General features: G+C 43.2%; 1 protein-coding gene across 4 annotated transcripts in view; it reads right to left on the bottom strand.

Annotated features, from left to right (window-relative positions):
• Positions 1-16,859, bottom strand: part of LOC124121792 (dual specificity tyrosine-phosphorylation-regulated kinase 1A-like) — a 107,455-nt gene that overhangs the window by 82,716 nt on the left and 7,880 nt on the right. For 3 of the 4 annotated variants that reach the window (XM_046484860.2, XM_046484861.2, XM_046484865.2), the window contains exon 1: positions 11,207-12,057. The exons of the other annotated variant lie outside the window; for it this stretch is intronic. In XM_046484860.2, coding sequence (XP_046340816.2) covers positions 11,207-11,348 — 142 coding nt within the window. In that variant the 5' untranslated portion in view covers positions 11,349-12,057. Of the gene's footprint in view, positions 1-11,206; positions 12,058-16,859 lie in introns of those variants that run through there. 4 annotated transcript variants of the gene reach the window in all.

Here is a 16,859-nt window from a genome sequence, read left to right as displayed (position 1 = left end):
TTGGGGCCTTAATCAGTTCTGTCCTGTACTGAAGGGATTTGGCCTGTCTTTCGTATTGCAATTTATTACAATATACCGTATTCGACGTAATAAGCGCCCAGGGCGCTCTCAAGATTAGAAGTAGGGGGCTCTTATTAGAATATTATTTTGGTGGACAAAACAGTTTAAAGATAAATTTCGCGGTTTTTTGATCAAGTTTTCATCTTCTTTTTTTAAGAGAGCGAGTTTGGTTTTACGTGGCTTTTAGCAATATTCCATAAATATCATGGCAGGGGACACCAGAAATGGGCTTCACACTTTGTACATGAGGAATCTATCTAATTATTGTCAATTATGTAAACTTTGCCAAAAAGATGAAAATATGCACGATTTTTAAATGCAGTATACTGGTATTTTCCAAACATGTTGTGATACGAATTCTCGAGCATTTCAAATCATGGGATACTGTTATCCAGGACTATCGCGCACCTCTACTGTCCGAGGCCAATTCTCGAGCATTTCAAATCATGGGATACCTGACATGTACTGTATGAATTACATGTTTGTTCCAAAACATACATCTACCCCAACTGTTTTGACAATAATTTGTCGGCATGGTAACTAATATATACCAGAGACAGGAAGGCCTCACAAGAATGAAATGAATGACCTCGGTCTCCTTCCTGCAGTCACTATGTTCACCTGATTAACTACAAAACATTACATTTCCACTTCTCCAGTGTGTATCTTTATGTTTTTTCATTGTAATGAATGTCTTCAGCAACCCATGCTTGCCATAACAGGCCACTATGCTTGTCGTAAGAGGCGACTAAAAGGATCGGGGGACTTAACTGGAGGTCATTATGCAAACTTATAGATAAACCATATGAACATGGTTAAAGTTGGAGAAATCACTTGAATCTGTTGATCTTGAAAGCAGAATCAACTCGACCCTTTGGGGCTTGCTTCTACTTCCAGGGTCAACCGTTTCTCAAAGATTTCTCCATTACATGATACCAATAGGCCTTTTTTTCAATTTTAATTTCAAGATACAAATCTTAATTTTGACTTGTCTTGATGAAGTTAAGTCAGTGATGAAATATAAGGATGAGAATGGATATTTTCCTTTTCAGCTGAAACTTCTTTGCAATGGAGCGTGGTCCAAAATTTGGGGGTGTTTCAGGGTTAGAAACTAACAGTTTTTGTCCACTAGTCCTTATAATGATAACATATAGCAAAACCCTCAAAACAGGCCAATTTCTTTTAGTCCTTAGGATGCCTTTACTATTGGGCAGTTTGGTAAGGACTACAGGACTAGTGCCAATTTCTAACGCTGTGTTTAGGGGGAAGCCATGAGAAAGTAACAAATTTGTGATCACTAAAATTCACTGATCTGCGGAAGATTCTCACCCATGCCTATGTATCATGATACTCATATCGTATCGTACTAGCCAAATCAAAAGTTATCATATCAACTGACATCAACACTAATTCTTCACACATGGTTTAACATTGGTTGAACAGGCCCCCTACACTTCATTCTGAATTTCAAACACTGAAAGGTATAGCTGTCATTTAAAATCAGGACCAGTTTCAGGTTATGATTGATAACTTGCATGTTTGAGTTGGAAGGAATTTTGGGTGTGGAGCCTCCCACTTCCTGGCAGCTTCACACAGCTAGTGATTGAGTAATCACACAGCAAGCAAGGACTTGTCATTACTACCCACACGGGCCTGGCAACAATACACTTCTTAGAAGCAAGGCACACAGGCACAAGTAACAACATGCAATGCCCTGTGGGTGGGGGCACCTGTTCACAGCATGGGACACACATATGGCTGCTTACATAGCAACAGGGATTCCAGTGGGGCTATGGTTGGGGGTCAGGGCTAGGGTTGAGGGTCAGAGCTATGAAGGAGCTGGATCTCAAGGGGTCAGAGTACATGTGACATAACTGGGATTCCAGGGGGGGGGGGGGGGGGGGGGAGGAGATAGATGATGGTAGCAGGAACTTGGTGAGTGAGTGAGTGAGTATGATTTTACGCCGTGTTTAGTAATATTCCAGCAATATCACGGCGGGTCACCAGAAATGGGCTTCACACATTGTACCCATGTCGGGAATAGCAGGAAGTTGGGGTGGAATGGGTTGAGGCAGAATCCTCAGGGTAATGGGAGAGGGTATGATGGTCTTGGGAAGTGGGAAGAATTTGGGGGAGAGGGTATGAAGGAGGATAAAAGCAGAGTAAAACCATACTCACTAACTCACTACCAAGGACCCATCTCACATATTGTCCCCCAACACCAACAAAGAAACCCACTGTATGAGAGAGAGAGAGAGAGAGAGAGAGAGAGAGAGGGGGGGAGAGAGAGAAAGAGAGAGAGAGAGAGAGAGATGGAGAGGGGGAGAGAGAGAGAGAGAGAGAGAGAGAGAGAGAGAGAGAGAGGGGGAGAGAGAGAAAGAGAGAGAGAGAGAGGGAGAGAGAGATGGAGAGGGGGGAGAGAGAGATGGAGAGGGGGAGAGAGAGAAAGAGAGAGAGAGAGAGAAAGAGAGAGAGAGAAAGAGAGAGAGAGAGAGAGAGAGGGGGAGAGAGAGATGGAGAGGGGGGAGAGAGAGATGGAGAGGGGGAGAGAGAGAAAGAGAGAGAGAGAGACTTTACTTGCCATTTAATGCAAAAATTACCATCTTTTAACATTTGGAAAGACACAGCTAGCGGATTGAACTGACAGTCGTAGAGTCGTAGGAGTGAAAGTAGATTACAGTAGACCTGTAGAGAGAGAGGGACAGAGAGAGATTGTCGTAGGAGTGAAAGTAGATTACAGTAGACCTGTTCTTTGTCTAGCACACATCTAATTCCCTGGGGCTTGAGGGGGATTAGGTGTAGGAGAGGCAGATTAACCACAGTATGGTTCGATTCGTTTATATATATACATTTGCCCCCAGGCCAGTAGTGTTTGGTTGACATCAAAGCTTTCTGGGCACTTTGCTCCAGTATAGCATGGGATGAAATGGCGGGTGTATTTCAACTACTCTCCAAGTTAGAGCATTTCCTTTTGTCTCATAGATTATTTACGATAAATGAAACCAATTACATTCTAAAACTAAAAAGAATGAACTACTAACTGAGAGAGAGAGAGAGAGAGAGAGAGAGAGAGAGAGAGAGAGAGAGAGGGCAGAAAAAAGGACGACAATTTTTATATTTTTATCTAATTGCTAATGAAAAAATTGTTTCCAATAAAAATAACAAGTGATTTCATGGTATTTCGCTAACCAAGTAATCATATTTGCATTTATGTTCCAATAAATCAAAAATAATATCAGACTACGCCCACTTGCAGGCTGCGGTTTCCTCGTTGTCTTATAAAAACGTGGGCAGGGCTTGTGTTGCATTATTGCCGGAATGATGTCACCGATTTAGTATCGTCTACAGCTTTTTGTGTTGATGATTTAATAAGCACTGCAGTCTGTCAAGTTATTATTGTTGACTTATTTATTTATTAGAACTGATTTAAATAGGCTTTAGCGGATTTACAAAGTGTGCACATGGTTTTTTTGTTTATAACTCCATAAACAAGTCGATTCTTAAACATTTTGTGCACATTTAGACTACAGCTTCCCAGTGTATTGTAAACAATATTGGCAAACTTGATGAATTCCTAAATCCACCCATAACATCCTTCAATGGCATGATTCACAGGGCAGCCTCAAAGTTCAAATTTTTACCAAGTAGCCATATGACTACAAGTATTTAGTTCCAGGTAGTCAGTGGTAAAATCAAGAAGTCAATGCCAAAAGCATTTGAAATTATCTTTTATTAAATAACTATTATAATATGAACAAGTCATTGCACAAGTTTTGGAATTGTATATTAGTGGAAACTGTTCTTGACTTTTCTTACTTACGACTCGAAACAATGATGCAATTTATGTTACTAGATTATGTAGGTATATCCTTGCTTATCCAATAAGCATTGTCAACTGAAATAAAATACTAATTACATTAATATTTTTGTATTTTCTGTTCACTGTCGACTTTAGAGGAATTATTTGCGAGTACAATTATCAGCAGATGTTTTTTTCCAAGATCAGCTGTTATTTATTTTTGTGTTTACAGATGTGAAGCAATAGAATTTAGTCGCCACAAGATATTTTTCAAGGTAGCCATTTGGCCACCTCTGAATTTTAGACGGTAGACAAATTGAGATTTAGGTCTCATTGGCTACCGTTTTAGTGGTAACTTTGAGGCCTGCTAAGTTGAAAATAACAAGTGGGCTGAGAACATCTGTTACACCACCAACTGCCCCAACAATGATTTATCCTGGACGGACAACCAGATAAATAGAATACACTTATCAGGGTTGTACGTGACGCACTAATGTGCTTTAGTGTGCACGAAGGTTGAGATTGGACGCAGAAAAAAAGAAACATTCTGCGTCCTGAGGGATGCACAATAATATTCGTTTTACCTACATTGCATAAGGTACAGTTTTGGGTGTCCAACATCTTATCTATCAATCATGTGAGTAAGTGAGTGAGTTGGGTTTAATGCCGCTTTTAACAGTTATCCAGTTATATCACGGCGTGTCAGCTTAATGTGGGAGGAAAGCCCGAAGTGATGCAGGTCTCAGACATTTACCAGTTCGGTGAAAGCCACGAGCATGGGTATGGTGCTGACAAACCTAGAAACATAACCTGGGCAAACTGGGATTCGAACACACAATCATAAGTTTCTAGCGTGCCCAAGGGACGCAACTCTGCACAGCGAATCGCAGCGCCTTAGACGACTGGGCCACCCGTGCCCCCCCTCCATCAATCATGACCACTGTCCACATGATCAAGGATTCATTCCGGTCAGTATCAAATATACACTCACTACACAATCAGCACTTTACAGGACTCATTTTGCAAGCAAGGACCCTTAAAATATATTATTGGGGGTCCCCTAGACCTTCAAGGTTAAGCCCTGTACCTATCCTAGCAAGGGAATAACTACCTGAGACGGGGTATATAACTATCCTAGCAAGGGAATAATAACTACCCTAGTCATGGAATATAACTATCCTAGCAAGGGAATAACTACCTGAAACAGGGTATATAACTATCCTAGCAAGGGAATAATAACTACCCTAGTCATGGAATATAACTATCCTAGCAAGGGAATAACTACCTGAGACAGGGTATATAACTATCCTGGCAAGGGAATAATAACTACCCTAGTCATGGAATATAACTATCCTAGCAAGGGAATAACTACCTGAAACAGGGTATATAACTATCCTGGCAAGGGAATAACTACCTGAGACGGGGTATATAACTATCCTAGCAAGGGAATAATAACTACCCTAGTCATTGAATATAACTATCCTAGCAAGGGAATAACTACCTGAGACAGGGTATATAACTATCCTAGCAAGGGAATAATAACTACCCTAGTCATGAAATATAACTATCCTAGCAAGGGAATAACTACCTGAGACAGGGTATATAACTATCCTAGCAAGGGAATAATAACTACCCTAGTCATGGAATATAACTATCCTAGCAAGGGAATAACTACCTGAGACAGGGTATATAACTATCTTAGCAAGGGAATAATAACTACCCTAGTCATGGAATATAACTATCCTAGCAAGGGAATAACTACCTGAGACAGGGTATATAACTATCCTGGCAAGGGAATAACTACCCTAGTCATGGAATATAACTATCCTAGCAAGGGAATAACTACCTGAAACAGGGTATATAACTATCCTGGCAAGGGAATAACTACCTGAGACGGGGTATATAACTACCCTAGTCATGGAATATAACTTACCTAACAGGGAAGTAACTATCCTAGCATGGAATATAGCTATCCAAAATAGTTCAAATATAATCATGGGTTCATATGACCTAGTAGACAAACTTGCAGACAGTTTGACCGTATTCCAATTAACGTGAAGACAATCTAGGTCACGTGTTCAACAGTTTTTGATCAAATAGGATTGGTCAGATCTGATTTCAGACCAATGTCAGGTACCATATAACGCAGGAATCAGAAGATATGACAAACGTCCTCAAGTGACATTACAGGGAGATGATTTATATGTGAAATTGAGTTATTGCTGATAAAATAGAACTGACAATTAGAGATTGACATCTGTCATCTTGGGGTACAAGGTGAGGTGAAATTGGGTTTAACGTCGCGTCCAAGATTATTGCACTTATATAGCGACGTGCATGCACGTGTATGTGTGTGTGTGGCTGCTTGTACTAGTCCGGACTGATGCCGATTTATAGTGCTAGCTCACTGAGATACCATGCCGCAGTTTAACATGAATACCCCACTCAGACACAGTATACTGACTCCGAGCCGACCAGTCCTTGTTTTAGCCCCTTAATGCCGAGCGCCAGACAGGGTAACAACAAGTACAATCTTTTAACGTCTTTTTGTATGACGCGGCCCGGGATCGAACCCTGGACCTTCCGCTCTCCGGGCGGACGCTCTACCACAAGACCACGGAGGCGGTCTCTTGGGGTACAAACTTACGGAGGATGCAGCAGTTTGCTAGCATCCTTCCATTAACTCTGCATCCTGAGAAGCTGGGTATGTCATTTTCTATTTACAACAAAAAATTAACACAGCAGAAAACTAAGATGTTTAGTCCACTGGTACTCATGATAACATAGCAAAACAACTCAAAATGGCAAATTTCTACTAGTCCTTATGACAATGTTAGAAATTGGCACTAGTCCTGTAGTCCTTACCAAACTGCCCAATAGTAAAGGTATCCTAAGGACTAGTAGAAATTGGCCCATTTTAAGGGTTTTGATATTTGTTATCATTATAAGGACTAGTGGACAAAAACTGTTAGTTTCTAACCCTGTTATGATACCTGTACTATTGGGCAGGTTGACAAGGACAAATGCCAGTTTCTTTTGTTGTTTACACGGTTAACACCCATGTTTTCAACTTCTGATGCATATTGTCCTGATGAAATCACTGGCTGTGAATCATCACTGTGTTGAAGAATGAAGCAGTCTGAGAAACTGTTGAAACTTGGATGGGAGGTCCAATGGCTTCACCTATCAACTAGATAGTATTCTACCAGTGTGTGATGTTTAAACCCAGCTTCCTCACAAGCACATCTGAGGCTGGGGGTTGTGCAGGTTTGAGGAAGGACCATGAGGCTGGGGGTTGTGCAGGTTTGAGGAAGGTACATGAGGCTAGGGGTTGTGCAGGTTTGAGGAAGGACCACGAGGCTAGGGGTTGTGCAGGTTTGAGGAAGGTACATGAGGCTAGGGGTTGTGCAGGTTTGAGGAAGGACCACGAGGCTAGGGGTTGTGCAGGTTTGAGGAAGGACCACGAGGCTGGGGGTTGTGCAGGTTTGAGGAAGAACCACGAGGCTAGGGGTTGTGCAGGTTTGAGGAAGAACCACGAGGCTGGGGGTTGTGCAGGTTTGAGGAAGGACCATGAGGCTAGGGGTTGTGCAGGTTTGAGGAAGGACCACGAGGCTAGGGGTTGTGAAAGGTTTGAGGAAGAACCACGAGGCTAGGGGTTGTGCAGGTTTGAGGAAGGTACACAAGGCTAGGGGTTGTGCAGGTTTGAGGAAGGTACATGAGGCTGGGGGTTGTGCAGGTTTGAGGAAGGACCATGAGGCTGGGGGTTGTGCAGGTTTGAGGAAGGTACATGAGGCTAGGGGTTGTGCAGGTTTGAGGAAGGTACATGAGGCTAGGGGTTGTGCAGGTTTGAGGAAGGACCATGAGGCTAGGGGTTGTGCAGGTTTGAGGAAGGACCACGAGGCTGGGGGTTGTGCAGGTTTGAGGAAGAACCATGAGGCTAGGGGTTGTGCAGGTTTGAGGAAGGACCACGAGGCTGGGGGTTGTGCAGGTTTGAGGAAGAACCATGAGGCTAGGGGTTGTGCAGGTTTGAGGAAGGACCACGAGGCTGGGGGTTGTGCAGGTTTGAGGAAGGACCATGAGGCTAGGGGTTGTGCAGGTTTGAGGAAGGACCATGAGGCTGGGGGTTGTGCAGGTTTGAGGAAGAACCATGAGGCTGGGGGTTGTGCAGGTTTGAGGAAGGACCACGAGGCTGGGGGTTGTGCAGGTTTGAGGAAGGACCATAAGGCTGGGGGTTGTGCAGGTTTGAGGAAGGTACATGAGGCTGGGGGTTGTGCAGGTTTGAGGAAGGTACATGAGGCTAGGGGTTGTGCAGGTTTGAGGAAGGTACATGAGGCTGGGGGTTGTGCAGGTTTGAGGAAGAACCATGAGGCTGGGGGTTGTGCAGGTTTGAGGAAGGACCACGAGGCTGGGGGTTGTGCAGGTTTGAGGAAGGACCATGAGGCTAGGGGTTGTGCAGGTTTGAGGAAGGTACATGAGGCTGGTGGTTGTGAAAGGTTTGAGGAAGGTACATGAGGCTAGGGGTTGTGCAGGTTTGAGGAAGGACCATGAGGCTAGGGGTTGTGAAAGGTTTGAGGAAGGACCACGAGGCTAGGGGTTGTGCAGGTTTGAGGAAGGTACATGAGGCTGGTGGTTGTGCAGGTTTGAGGAAGGTACATGAGGCTGGTGGTTGTGCAGGTTTGAGGAAGGTACATGAGGATGGTGGTTGTGCAGGTTTGAGGAAGGTACATGAGGCTGGTGGTTGTGCAGGTTTGAGGAAGGTACATGAGGATGGTGGTTGTGCAGGTTTGAGGAAGGTACATGAGGCTGGGGGTTGTGCAGGTTTGAGGAAGGACCATGAGGCTGGGGGTTGTGCAGGTTTGAGGAAGGTACATGAGGCTGGGGGTTGTGCAGGTTTGAGGAAGGTACATGAGGCTAGGGGTTGTGCAGGTTTGAGGAAGGTACATGAGGCTAGGGGTTGTGCAGGTTTGAGGAAGGACCACGAGGCTGGGGGTTGTGCAGGTTTGAGGAAGGACCATGAGGCTAGGGGTTGTGCAGGTTTGAGGAAGGACCACGAGGCTAGGGGTTGTGCAGGTTTGAGGAAGAACCATAAGGCTAGGGGTTGTGCAGGTTTGAGGAAGGTACATGAGGCTAGGGGTTGTGCAGGTTTGAGGAAGGTACATGAGGCTAGGGGTTGTGCAGGTTTGAGGAAGAACCATAAGGCTAGGGGTTGTGCAGGTTTGAGGAAGGACCATGAGGCTGGGGGTTGTGCAGGTTTGAGGAAGGTACATGAGGCTAGGGGTTGTGCAGGTTTGAGGAAGAACCATAAGGCTAGGGGTTGTGCAGGTTTGAGGAAGAACCATAAGGCTAGGGGTTGTGCAGGTTTGAGGAAGGACCATGAGGCTGGGGGTTGTGCAGGTTTGAGGAAGAACCATAAGGCTAGGGGTTGTGCAGGTTTGAGGAAGGTACATGAGGCTGGGGGTTGTGCAGGTTTGAGGAAGGACAATGAGGCTAGGGGTTGTGCAGGTTTGAGGAAGAACCACGAGGCTAGGGGTTGTGCAGGTTTGAGGAAGGACCATGAGGCTAGGGGTTGTGAAAGGTTTGAGGAAGGACCACGAGGCTAGGGGTTGTGAAAGGTTTGAGGAAGGACCATGAGGATGGTGGTTGTGCAGGTTTGAGGAAGAACCATGAGGCTAGGGGTTGTGCAGGTTTGAGGAAGGACCATGAGGCTGGGGGTTGTGCAGGTTTGAGGAAGAACCACGAGGCTAGGGGTTGTGCAGGTTTGAGGAAGGTACATGAGGCTAGGGGTTGTGAAAGGTTTGAGGAAGGACCACGAGGCTGGGGGTTGTGCAGGTTTGAGGAAGGACCATGAGGCTGGGGGTTGTGAAAGGTTTGAGGAAGGACCACGAGGCTAGGGGTTGTGAAAGGTTTGAGGAAGGACCATGAGGATGGTGGTTGTGCAGGTTTGAGGAAGAACCATGAGGCTAGGGGTTGTGCAGGTTTGAGGAAGGACCATGAGGCTGGGGGTTGTGCAGGTTTGAGGAAGAACCACGAGGCTAGGGGTTGTGCAGGTTTGAGGAAGGTACATGAGGCTAGGGGTTGTGCAGGTTTGAGGAAGGTACATGAGGCTAGGGGTTGTGCAGGTTTGAGGAAGGACCATGAGGCTGGTGGTTGTGCAGGTTTGAGGAAGGACCATTAGGCTAGGGGTTGTGCAGGTTTGAGGAAGGACCATGAGGCCATTTAAAGGTTTTAGTTAGGTAACAAGGCCTACTTAAAAACACCAAGTGAAATTAGAAAACAAATAAAATTACTTTTGTCAGTTACACTTTGGCAATGAGGTGAAATGAAATGAGGTTTTATCATCGCTGTTCGTAAGAAATGGAGTATAATGTGTATAGAGATCTTTAATGTAACAAAAAGGAAACCCAATCAATTATCTCTTGGTATCGTTTCGAAATCAAACTTCTATGATTGTGTAACCTACAACTTTGGTTTTCATTCCCTACTCAGCAATATTCCAGCTATATGACAGCGGTCTGTACATAATCAAGTCTGGACCAGACAATCCAGTGATTGATATAATGAGCATCGATCCTCGCAATGTAGGATCGATGACATGCATCAACCAAGTCAACGAGCCTGACCACCCGATCCTGTTAGTCGCCTTTGCTGGGTTGCTGAAGACCTATTCTGAGTTTTATGTGTAACACTAACAAAATCTTAATCAAAATAATATCTGTGAGAACTCCACACTAAGTTTCTGGACAATCTCAAAACCTGTTGTCTAGACAACCACTGTCACATTGGAATATTCCAAGATTCAACCACAACAGCCCAACAACAACAAAGTACCTGACTTTAACTAAACAATTTTACCAGAGTGAGTGAGTTGGGTATATAGCCGCTTTGAACAGTATTCCAGTTATATCACGGCGTGTTAGCGTCATGTGAGAGGAAAGCTTAAAGTTAAAGTCATGCAGGTCTCAGACGTTCACCACTTTGGTGAAACCCGTGAGCACTGCTATGGTGCTTACAGGCTTAGAAACATAATCGGGGGTAACCAGGATTTGAACCCACAATAATAGGTTCCTGGCATGACCAAGGGACGCAACTCCACACAGCGAATTGCGTCACTTTAGACAATTGGGCCTCCTTTGCCCATTATTTTACCATGTGTGAGTGAGTGAGTACGGTTTTACGCCGCTTTTAGCAATATTCCAGCAATATCACGGGGGGGACACCAGAAATGGGCTGCGCACATTGTACCCATGTTGGGAATCGAACCTTGGTCGAACTCGTGGCGAGCGAACGCTTTAACCACTAGGCTCCCCGAAATTTTAACATGAAATTGTGAGATGAAATGGTACTAACGTTTGAGTCGCATCGTCTGCTTATATGCCTCTTGCTCGTGTTGCAACCACAGCGTCTTGTTCACAAACTGAACGCAATCGTCCGCTAATCCGTTACTTTCCATATCCAACGAAACGAGTGCTGCTTCCTTCTCATGTACCATTCGGGAATATCCACAACCAAACTCCACAGAAATTCACGATTTGGAAATTCCAAAACCCAGTATATATCCACAGTGTATTCCACAGGTATATCAATATATCACAGCATATACCTCACTGTTATTCAACGTGTTGCTAGATATCACAAATACAAAATCCACTTTTCACCTTTTGAGACCTTCCCCCGAATTTCTCTACAACAGGTCATGAGAGTTTCCCCCTTCAAGTGATCTCACTGCTAAATGACATGCCATCAACTTTTTAAACACAATCACACACAAAAAACACCATACAGTTGCCTCAACAGAAACCAGACTCCGACCAGGCTGGATGAACACAAATCCTCAATGTGATATCTCCGAGTTCTTCACTGTGCTGAGTCTTTTTCCGAGTCAGGTGGATGACCCACTTGGGAGTACATGTATCGTGGCCTCGTCATGCTGCCCTCACTGATACAGCAGTAGGGATGGAGCCTCCTCCGTCCGTCACTTGCTCACATTCTCCTTGTCGGCCTATATTCCATAGGCCAGCTTTGACCACCACACACAAGATGGCCGTGTCATGGACATACCAGGCTGTCCTGTCTCCGAGGGAAGCTGCTAGGGGCTGCTAGGGTGCCCCATGTACACAGTATGTAGATATGTAGGTAGGAGAACACAGCCAGTAAGCCAGTCAGCCTCCACCTCAGTTCTCTCAGCTCAGGCTGACCTGATTACAGGGGCTGCTTCAACCACTCACAACCTCCGTCTCTCAGTAACTCTCACACACCATAATTGGCTCACAGATTCCTGCCCCTCCAGCCATATTAATAATTGACCAATCAGGGCGGATGTAACAAAGGCTCTTCGTCAGCTGTTATCTGTCTAGGGTGAATATAATGAAGCAAGGCTGAGAGCTATTTTGGGAAGCTGAGGACTCTGTGGTACTAGGGGCCTGTCCTCTCCCTCGTCTACCTGCTACACAGCTGGCATGAGACCGATGTACATCACAACGGTGGCTAGCATCTCCACCGCCACTGAATGCTGATGAGAAGGATGGTACTGCATCCACTCAACTTCAGATTCTGCTTATTTGCAACATGACACATGGCTGATTTTGAAGTTTGTTACATATGAATGAAAGTCTTCAGTTCATATTGCTTTCAGCAACTTTTTAAGTGATGATTCTGTGGTATCAGTTATTAAATTGAAGAAATGCACCAAAAATATTTTTTCCTTATATTTAGAGTAGATTTCAAAATCAGAGTGAGGTTTAATGCCGCTTTTAGCAATATTCCAGCAATATAACGATGGTTGAAATTAGAAGCAGATCCATTTAGAACATAAGAAATACAAAAAATAAAAAACAGAAGAATTCTCAGTATTTACATTCAATATATATTGATAAACAGAATGAAAGTTCTCATGAGAAAATCTCCATGAATGAAGGACCAAGGTCCATATCAAATTATCTGGATGGGCCTGTGTCTATTTTCGGCCACCTAGCCCAGAGACAGTCATGCTTCAGCGAGCCCTGACCAGCTGGTCACCTCCTGAGCTTCAGAAACATCACACATGGTTCAGTGGTCAGCTGAAGGCCTTATAGCGAGGTGGCCATGTATTCATTTTCTTCAGGACATCATAAAGGTGACACAAGGTTCAGTGAACAGCTGGTGTCCTTATACTGAGGCAGCCATGTAGTCATTAACAGAGCATTACTGAGGTGACACACAGGGCCAGTGATCAGCTGATGTCCTTATAGTGAGGAAGCCACGCAGCTGCTGTCAACCAATCCAAAGAAAATGCCACAGCACAGCTGATTGTCCTAGTAATGAAGACAGTCAATTTTGCCGGCGAAAGAAAGGCACCGAGATTACAATAAATACTTTGTGTACTTGAAAATGAACAATGTAGACACTAACTCAGGAACCCATCAAATCTCTATCTGCTTCCAGTATACACACACAACAATCCCGCGCTATAGTGAAACTGCCAGGGATACAACCATTGTTACATCACTGCTGGCTTGGACAATGGCAGCCTTGAATGGACAAGCAATTAACAAAGTCTGAACAGAAGGGCAGCCTGGTTTATTGAGCCCTTGCATCAGAACCTGGTCAACAATATCCTTGCCTGACCCAACACAGACCACACAGCCAGTGCCCTTTCATCAAACAAGTATGCCAGGAATTTCAGCTGTCCAGTCAAAGTCTATAGTAATGTGTTCTTTCATTACATCACGGGGCCACTACATAATTAGCATAGATCAGGTCAGGGGTCACTGGGGTATAAAACAAATACATCCCAAACAGGATATAACAGTACACTAGGAATTAACACAATCAGCGTGACCAGTCCACTGATTTCGGAGCAGCTGTCTGCCTGATTAAGGAAATATAAGAGGCTATTATCAATGTAGACTACTTTTTTAAAACTTTTTGGTTTTCAGATTCAGAAAATCATAAGGGCATATCCACAAAATATGTTTTCCAAAATTTATTTCTTAAAAATATTGTCATTCTGTAAAAACGAAACTTGAAAACAATCGAATCAGTTCATTTTACAGCAGTTAATTTGGAAAACTGACCTTGATCTCTTTAGAAATAACGCAGAAAATATTTTTAATCCACGAATTGTGATGATCGGAATGAAATAATGACTATTGTAAATATTTTCAACAGGGATGTCAACATGACACAATTCACCAACGCATAAGTGTATCAATTATATTTTTTGTTTGTTTGTTGTTTAACGCCGCACTTAGCAACATGCCATTTATATGATGGCGGTCTGTAAATAGTCAAGTCTGGACCAGACAACTGATATCATGAGCATCGATCCACGCAAATGGGATATGATGGCATGCATCAACCAAGTCAGCAAGCCTGACCACCCGATCCCGTTAGTCGCCTCTTACTACAAGCACAGTCTGTATCAACAATAGTATCTTATGATACAATAATAGTATCTTATGATACAATACAAGATACACACCAAGTCCAGAAAGACATGGAACACTAATTTTCCAACAAGGTTTATTTCCACAACCAACAAATAAAATAAATTAAGGCCGTCATGAATTCTTCATGGTCTTTGGCCCACAAAGCTATCACACTTTATAAACAAGTACACAAAGATGTCACTTTGTACATATTCAAGGCTTTTCAAGCTACTTTGGTTATTTTCACATTATTATTTTTATTTTGGTTATTTTCAAGGGGGACTTTACTATAAAATTCAAGGCCTTTTCAAGCCTGTACAAACCCCACCATTTTTCAAGTCCAAAATGAACCCTGCTATTGTGTCTCTCAAATTCTAAAATAGAATGAATACTGTATCAAATTAGTTTTGAGGGGAAATCCCAGTAAAATAACGGACAACTGGATATGGTCCCTTCCACGAAGGATTCACCAAATTTTGGCAAAAGAATAATACATGACAGCCTCAGAAAAAGTTAAGGATGTGTCGAAAATTTCCAGTTAAAACCAATGAGTTGGCAGCAGTTACCAAATCTACATCATTAAACATGAAGATTCCTATCTTCCTGTGCAAGTAAATAAATTATTTATCAAATATTAAGAGAATATGCCCAAGAAAACTAACTGTCATTTGACAACCAGCGTTTTCATTTTGTGGTGGTGCTGAAGACAGGAGGAGTTATTTCCCTTACTTTGTTGGCGCTGTGATGCCTTCAGCTGCATTATGTCCGAATACACCTTTCTTGTGGTTTAAAAAAAAGTTCAGAATGTGGCTCATATTACAAGAGTTAAGATCTTTGATGGTGTGCTGGTAAATAAATATGTAGATAAGACTTGTGTGAAAAGAAATATGAAAATAAGGATACCTTCAAACAAACATTCCTCACAAAATGAGAAACTTTAAAGACTAAAAAACATGTGGTTCAAATAATCAGACCAACCATAATTTAAGGTGCCGACCCTAACTTGTTTTGGTGACAAAAGAATGAATGAATGAGTGAGTGAGTGAATGGTTTCACGCCGCCTTTAGCAATATTCCAGCAATATCACGACAGGGGCTTCACACATTGGACCAGTGTTTGAAATAGGCGCTTGCCCGCAGGCCCTTGGCAGATAGATCTTGTGTCAGGCCCGCAGTGTTAAAAATTGGCACTAGTCCTGTAGTCCTTACCAAACTGCCCAATAGTAGTGGTGAGTGAGTATGGTTTAACGCCGTTATTAGCAATATTCCAGCAATATCACGGCGGGGGACACCAGAAATGGCAGAGTTAGAAATTCGCACTAGTCCTGTAGTCCTTACCAAACTGCCCAAAAGTAAAGGTATCCTAAGGACTAGTAGAAATTGGCCTGTTTTGAGGGTTTTACTATATGTTATCATTATAAGGATTAGTGGACAAAAACTGTTACTTTCTAACCCTGAATGGGCTTCACACATTGTACCCATGTCGGGAATTGAACCCGGGTCTTCGGCGTGACGAGCGAACGCTTTAACCAGTAGGCTACCCGACCGCCCCCTGCCCAAATAGTAAAGGTATCCTAAGGACTAGTAGAAATTGGACCATTTTAAGGGTTTTGCTTAAGGGTTATCATTATAAGGATTAGTGGACAAAAACTGTTAGTTTCTAACCCTGGCCGGTAGTTTCAAGTTTGTATGGGTGCTTATGGCCTGTTGTAAATTTATGTGTCGATTTATTTGTCACAATACACTGCAATTGTTTTTATTTTATTTCAAACGCTACATTGGACCCATGAGGGGAAAGGAACCCACCAGGCCTTCGGTGTCACAAGCGAACACATTAACCACATGGCTACCCGTAACGATCACAGTCCCACACTAAGTAAAAAATATCGAACCTGACCTTTAATAACTGTTCCACTGAACACTAATCAGTAGTGCAAGTTAAAAGTGAAAATATACGTGTTTTCATTTGTTGTGCCATACTTGACACTGCCAACTGTAAATCCTAAGTGTGCAGTGTGAAAAGAGTAACTTCACCGAAGATTTTCGGGTGAAGCAACATGTGTTTGATTTAATTTGTGCACAAAGTTTTGACTCCTTGAAACCAAAAGAAAACACCGTCCGGTCAACTCTGTATATACACATAAAAGTTGGCAACTGTTGACAATTTGTTTGGTGTTGGCAAAAGAACAGATATTAATTAGATCATCCTCTTACATTAACATAAACATTCACATTGCAACATATACACACAGTGCAAATTTACATTTACATTTGCACCTGCTCCAGACATGATGCAAATTTGCTCCTGGTGTAAATATACACGCATGAGTTTACGCGTTCACATGACAAGTATACTCACGTGTGTATTTCTACACACGGTGACACATATGCACATATGTATAGAAGTGCATGTGAACGAGGTATTAGAATTAAAAAAAACAAAACAATTACGGTACTTTAAAATCATAAAAAATAACAATTTTACCCAATTTGCCTGCCAGGGCTACTTAGATAAGAGTGAGTGAGTGAGTGAGTGAGTATGGTTTTACGCCGCTTTTAGCAATATTCCAGCAATATCACGGCGGGGGACACCAG

Source organism: Haliotis rufescens, unplaced genomic scaffold (genome assembly GCF_023055435.1).
Source record: "Haliotis rufescens isolate VD_foot unplaced genomic scaffold, xgHalRufe1.0.p SCAF_18, whole genome shotgun sequence".
Taxonomy (NCBI): Eukaryota; Metazoa; Mollusca; class Gastropoda; order Lepetellida; family Haliotidae; genus Haliotis; species Haliotis rufescens.
This window is presented reverse-complemented; position numbering and strand designations above follow the sequence as displayed.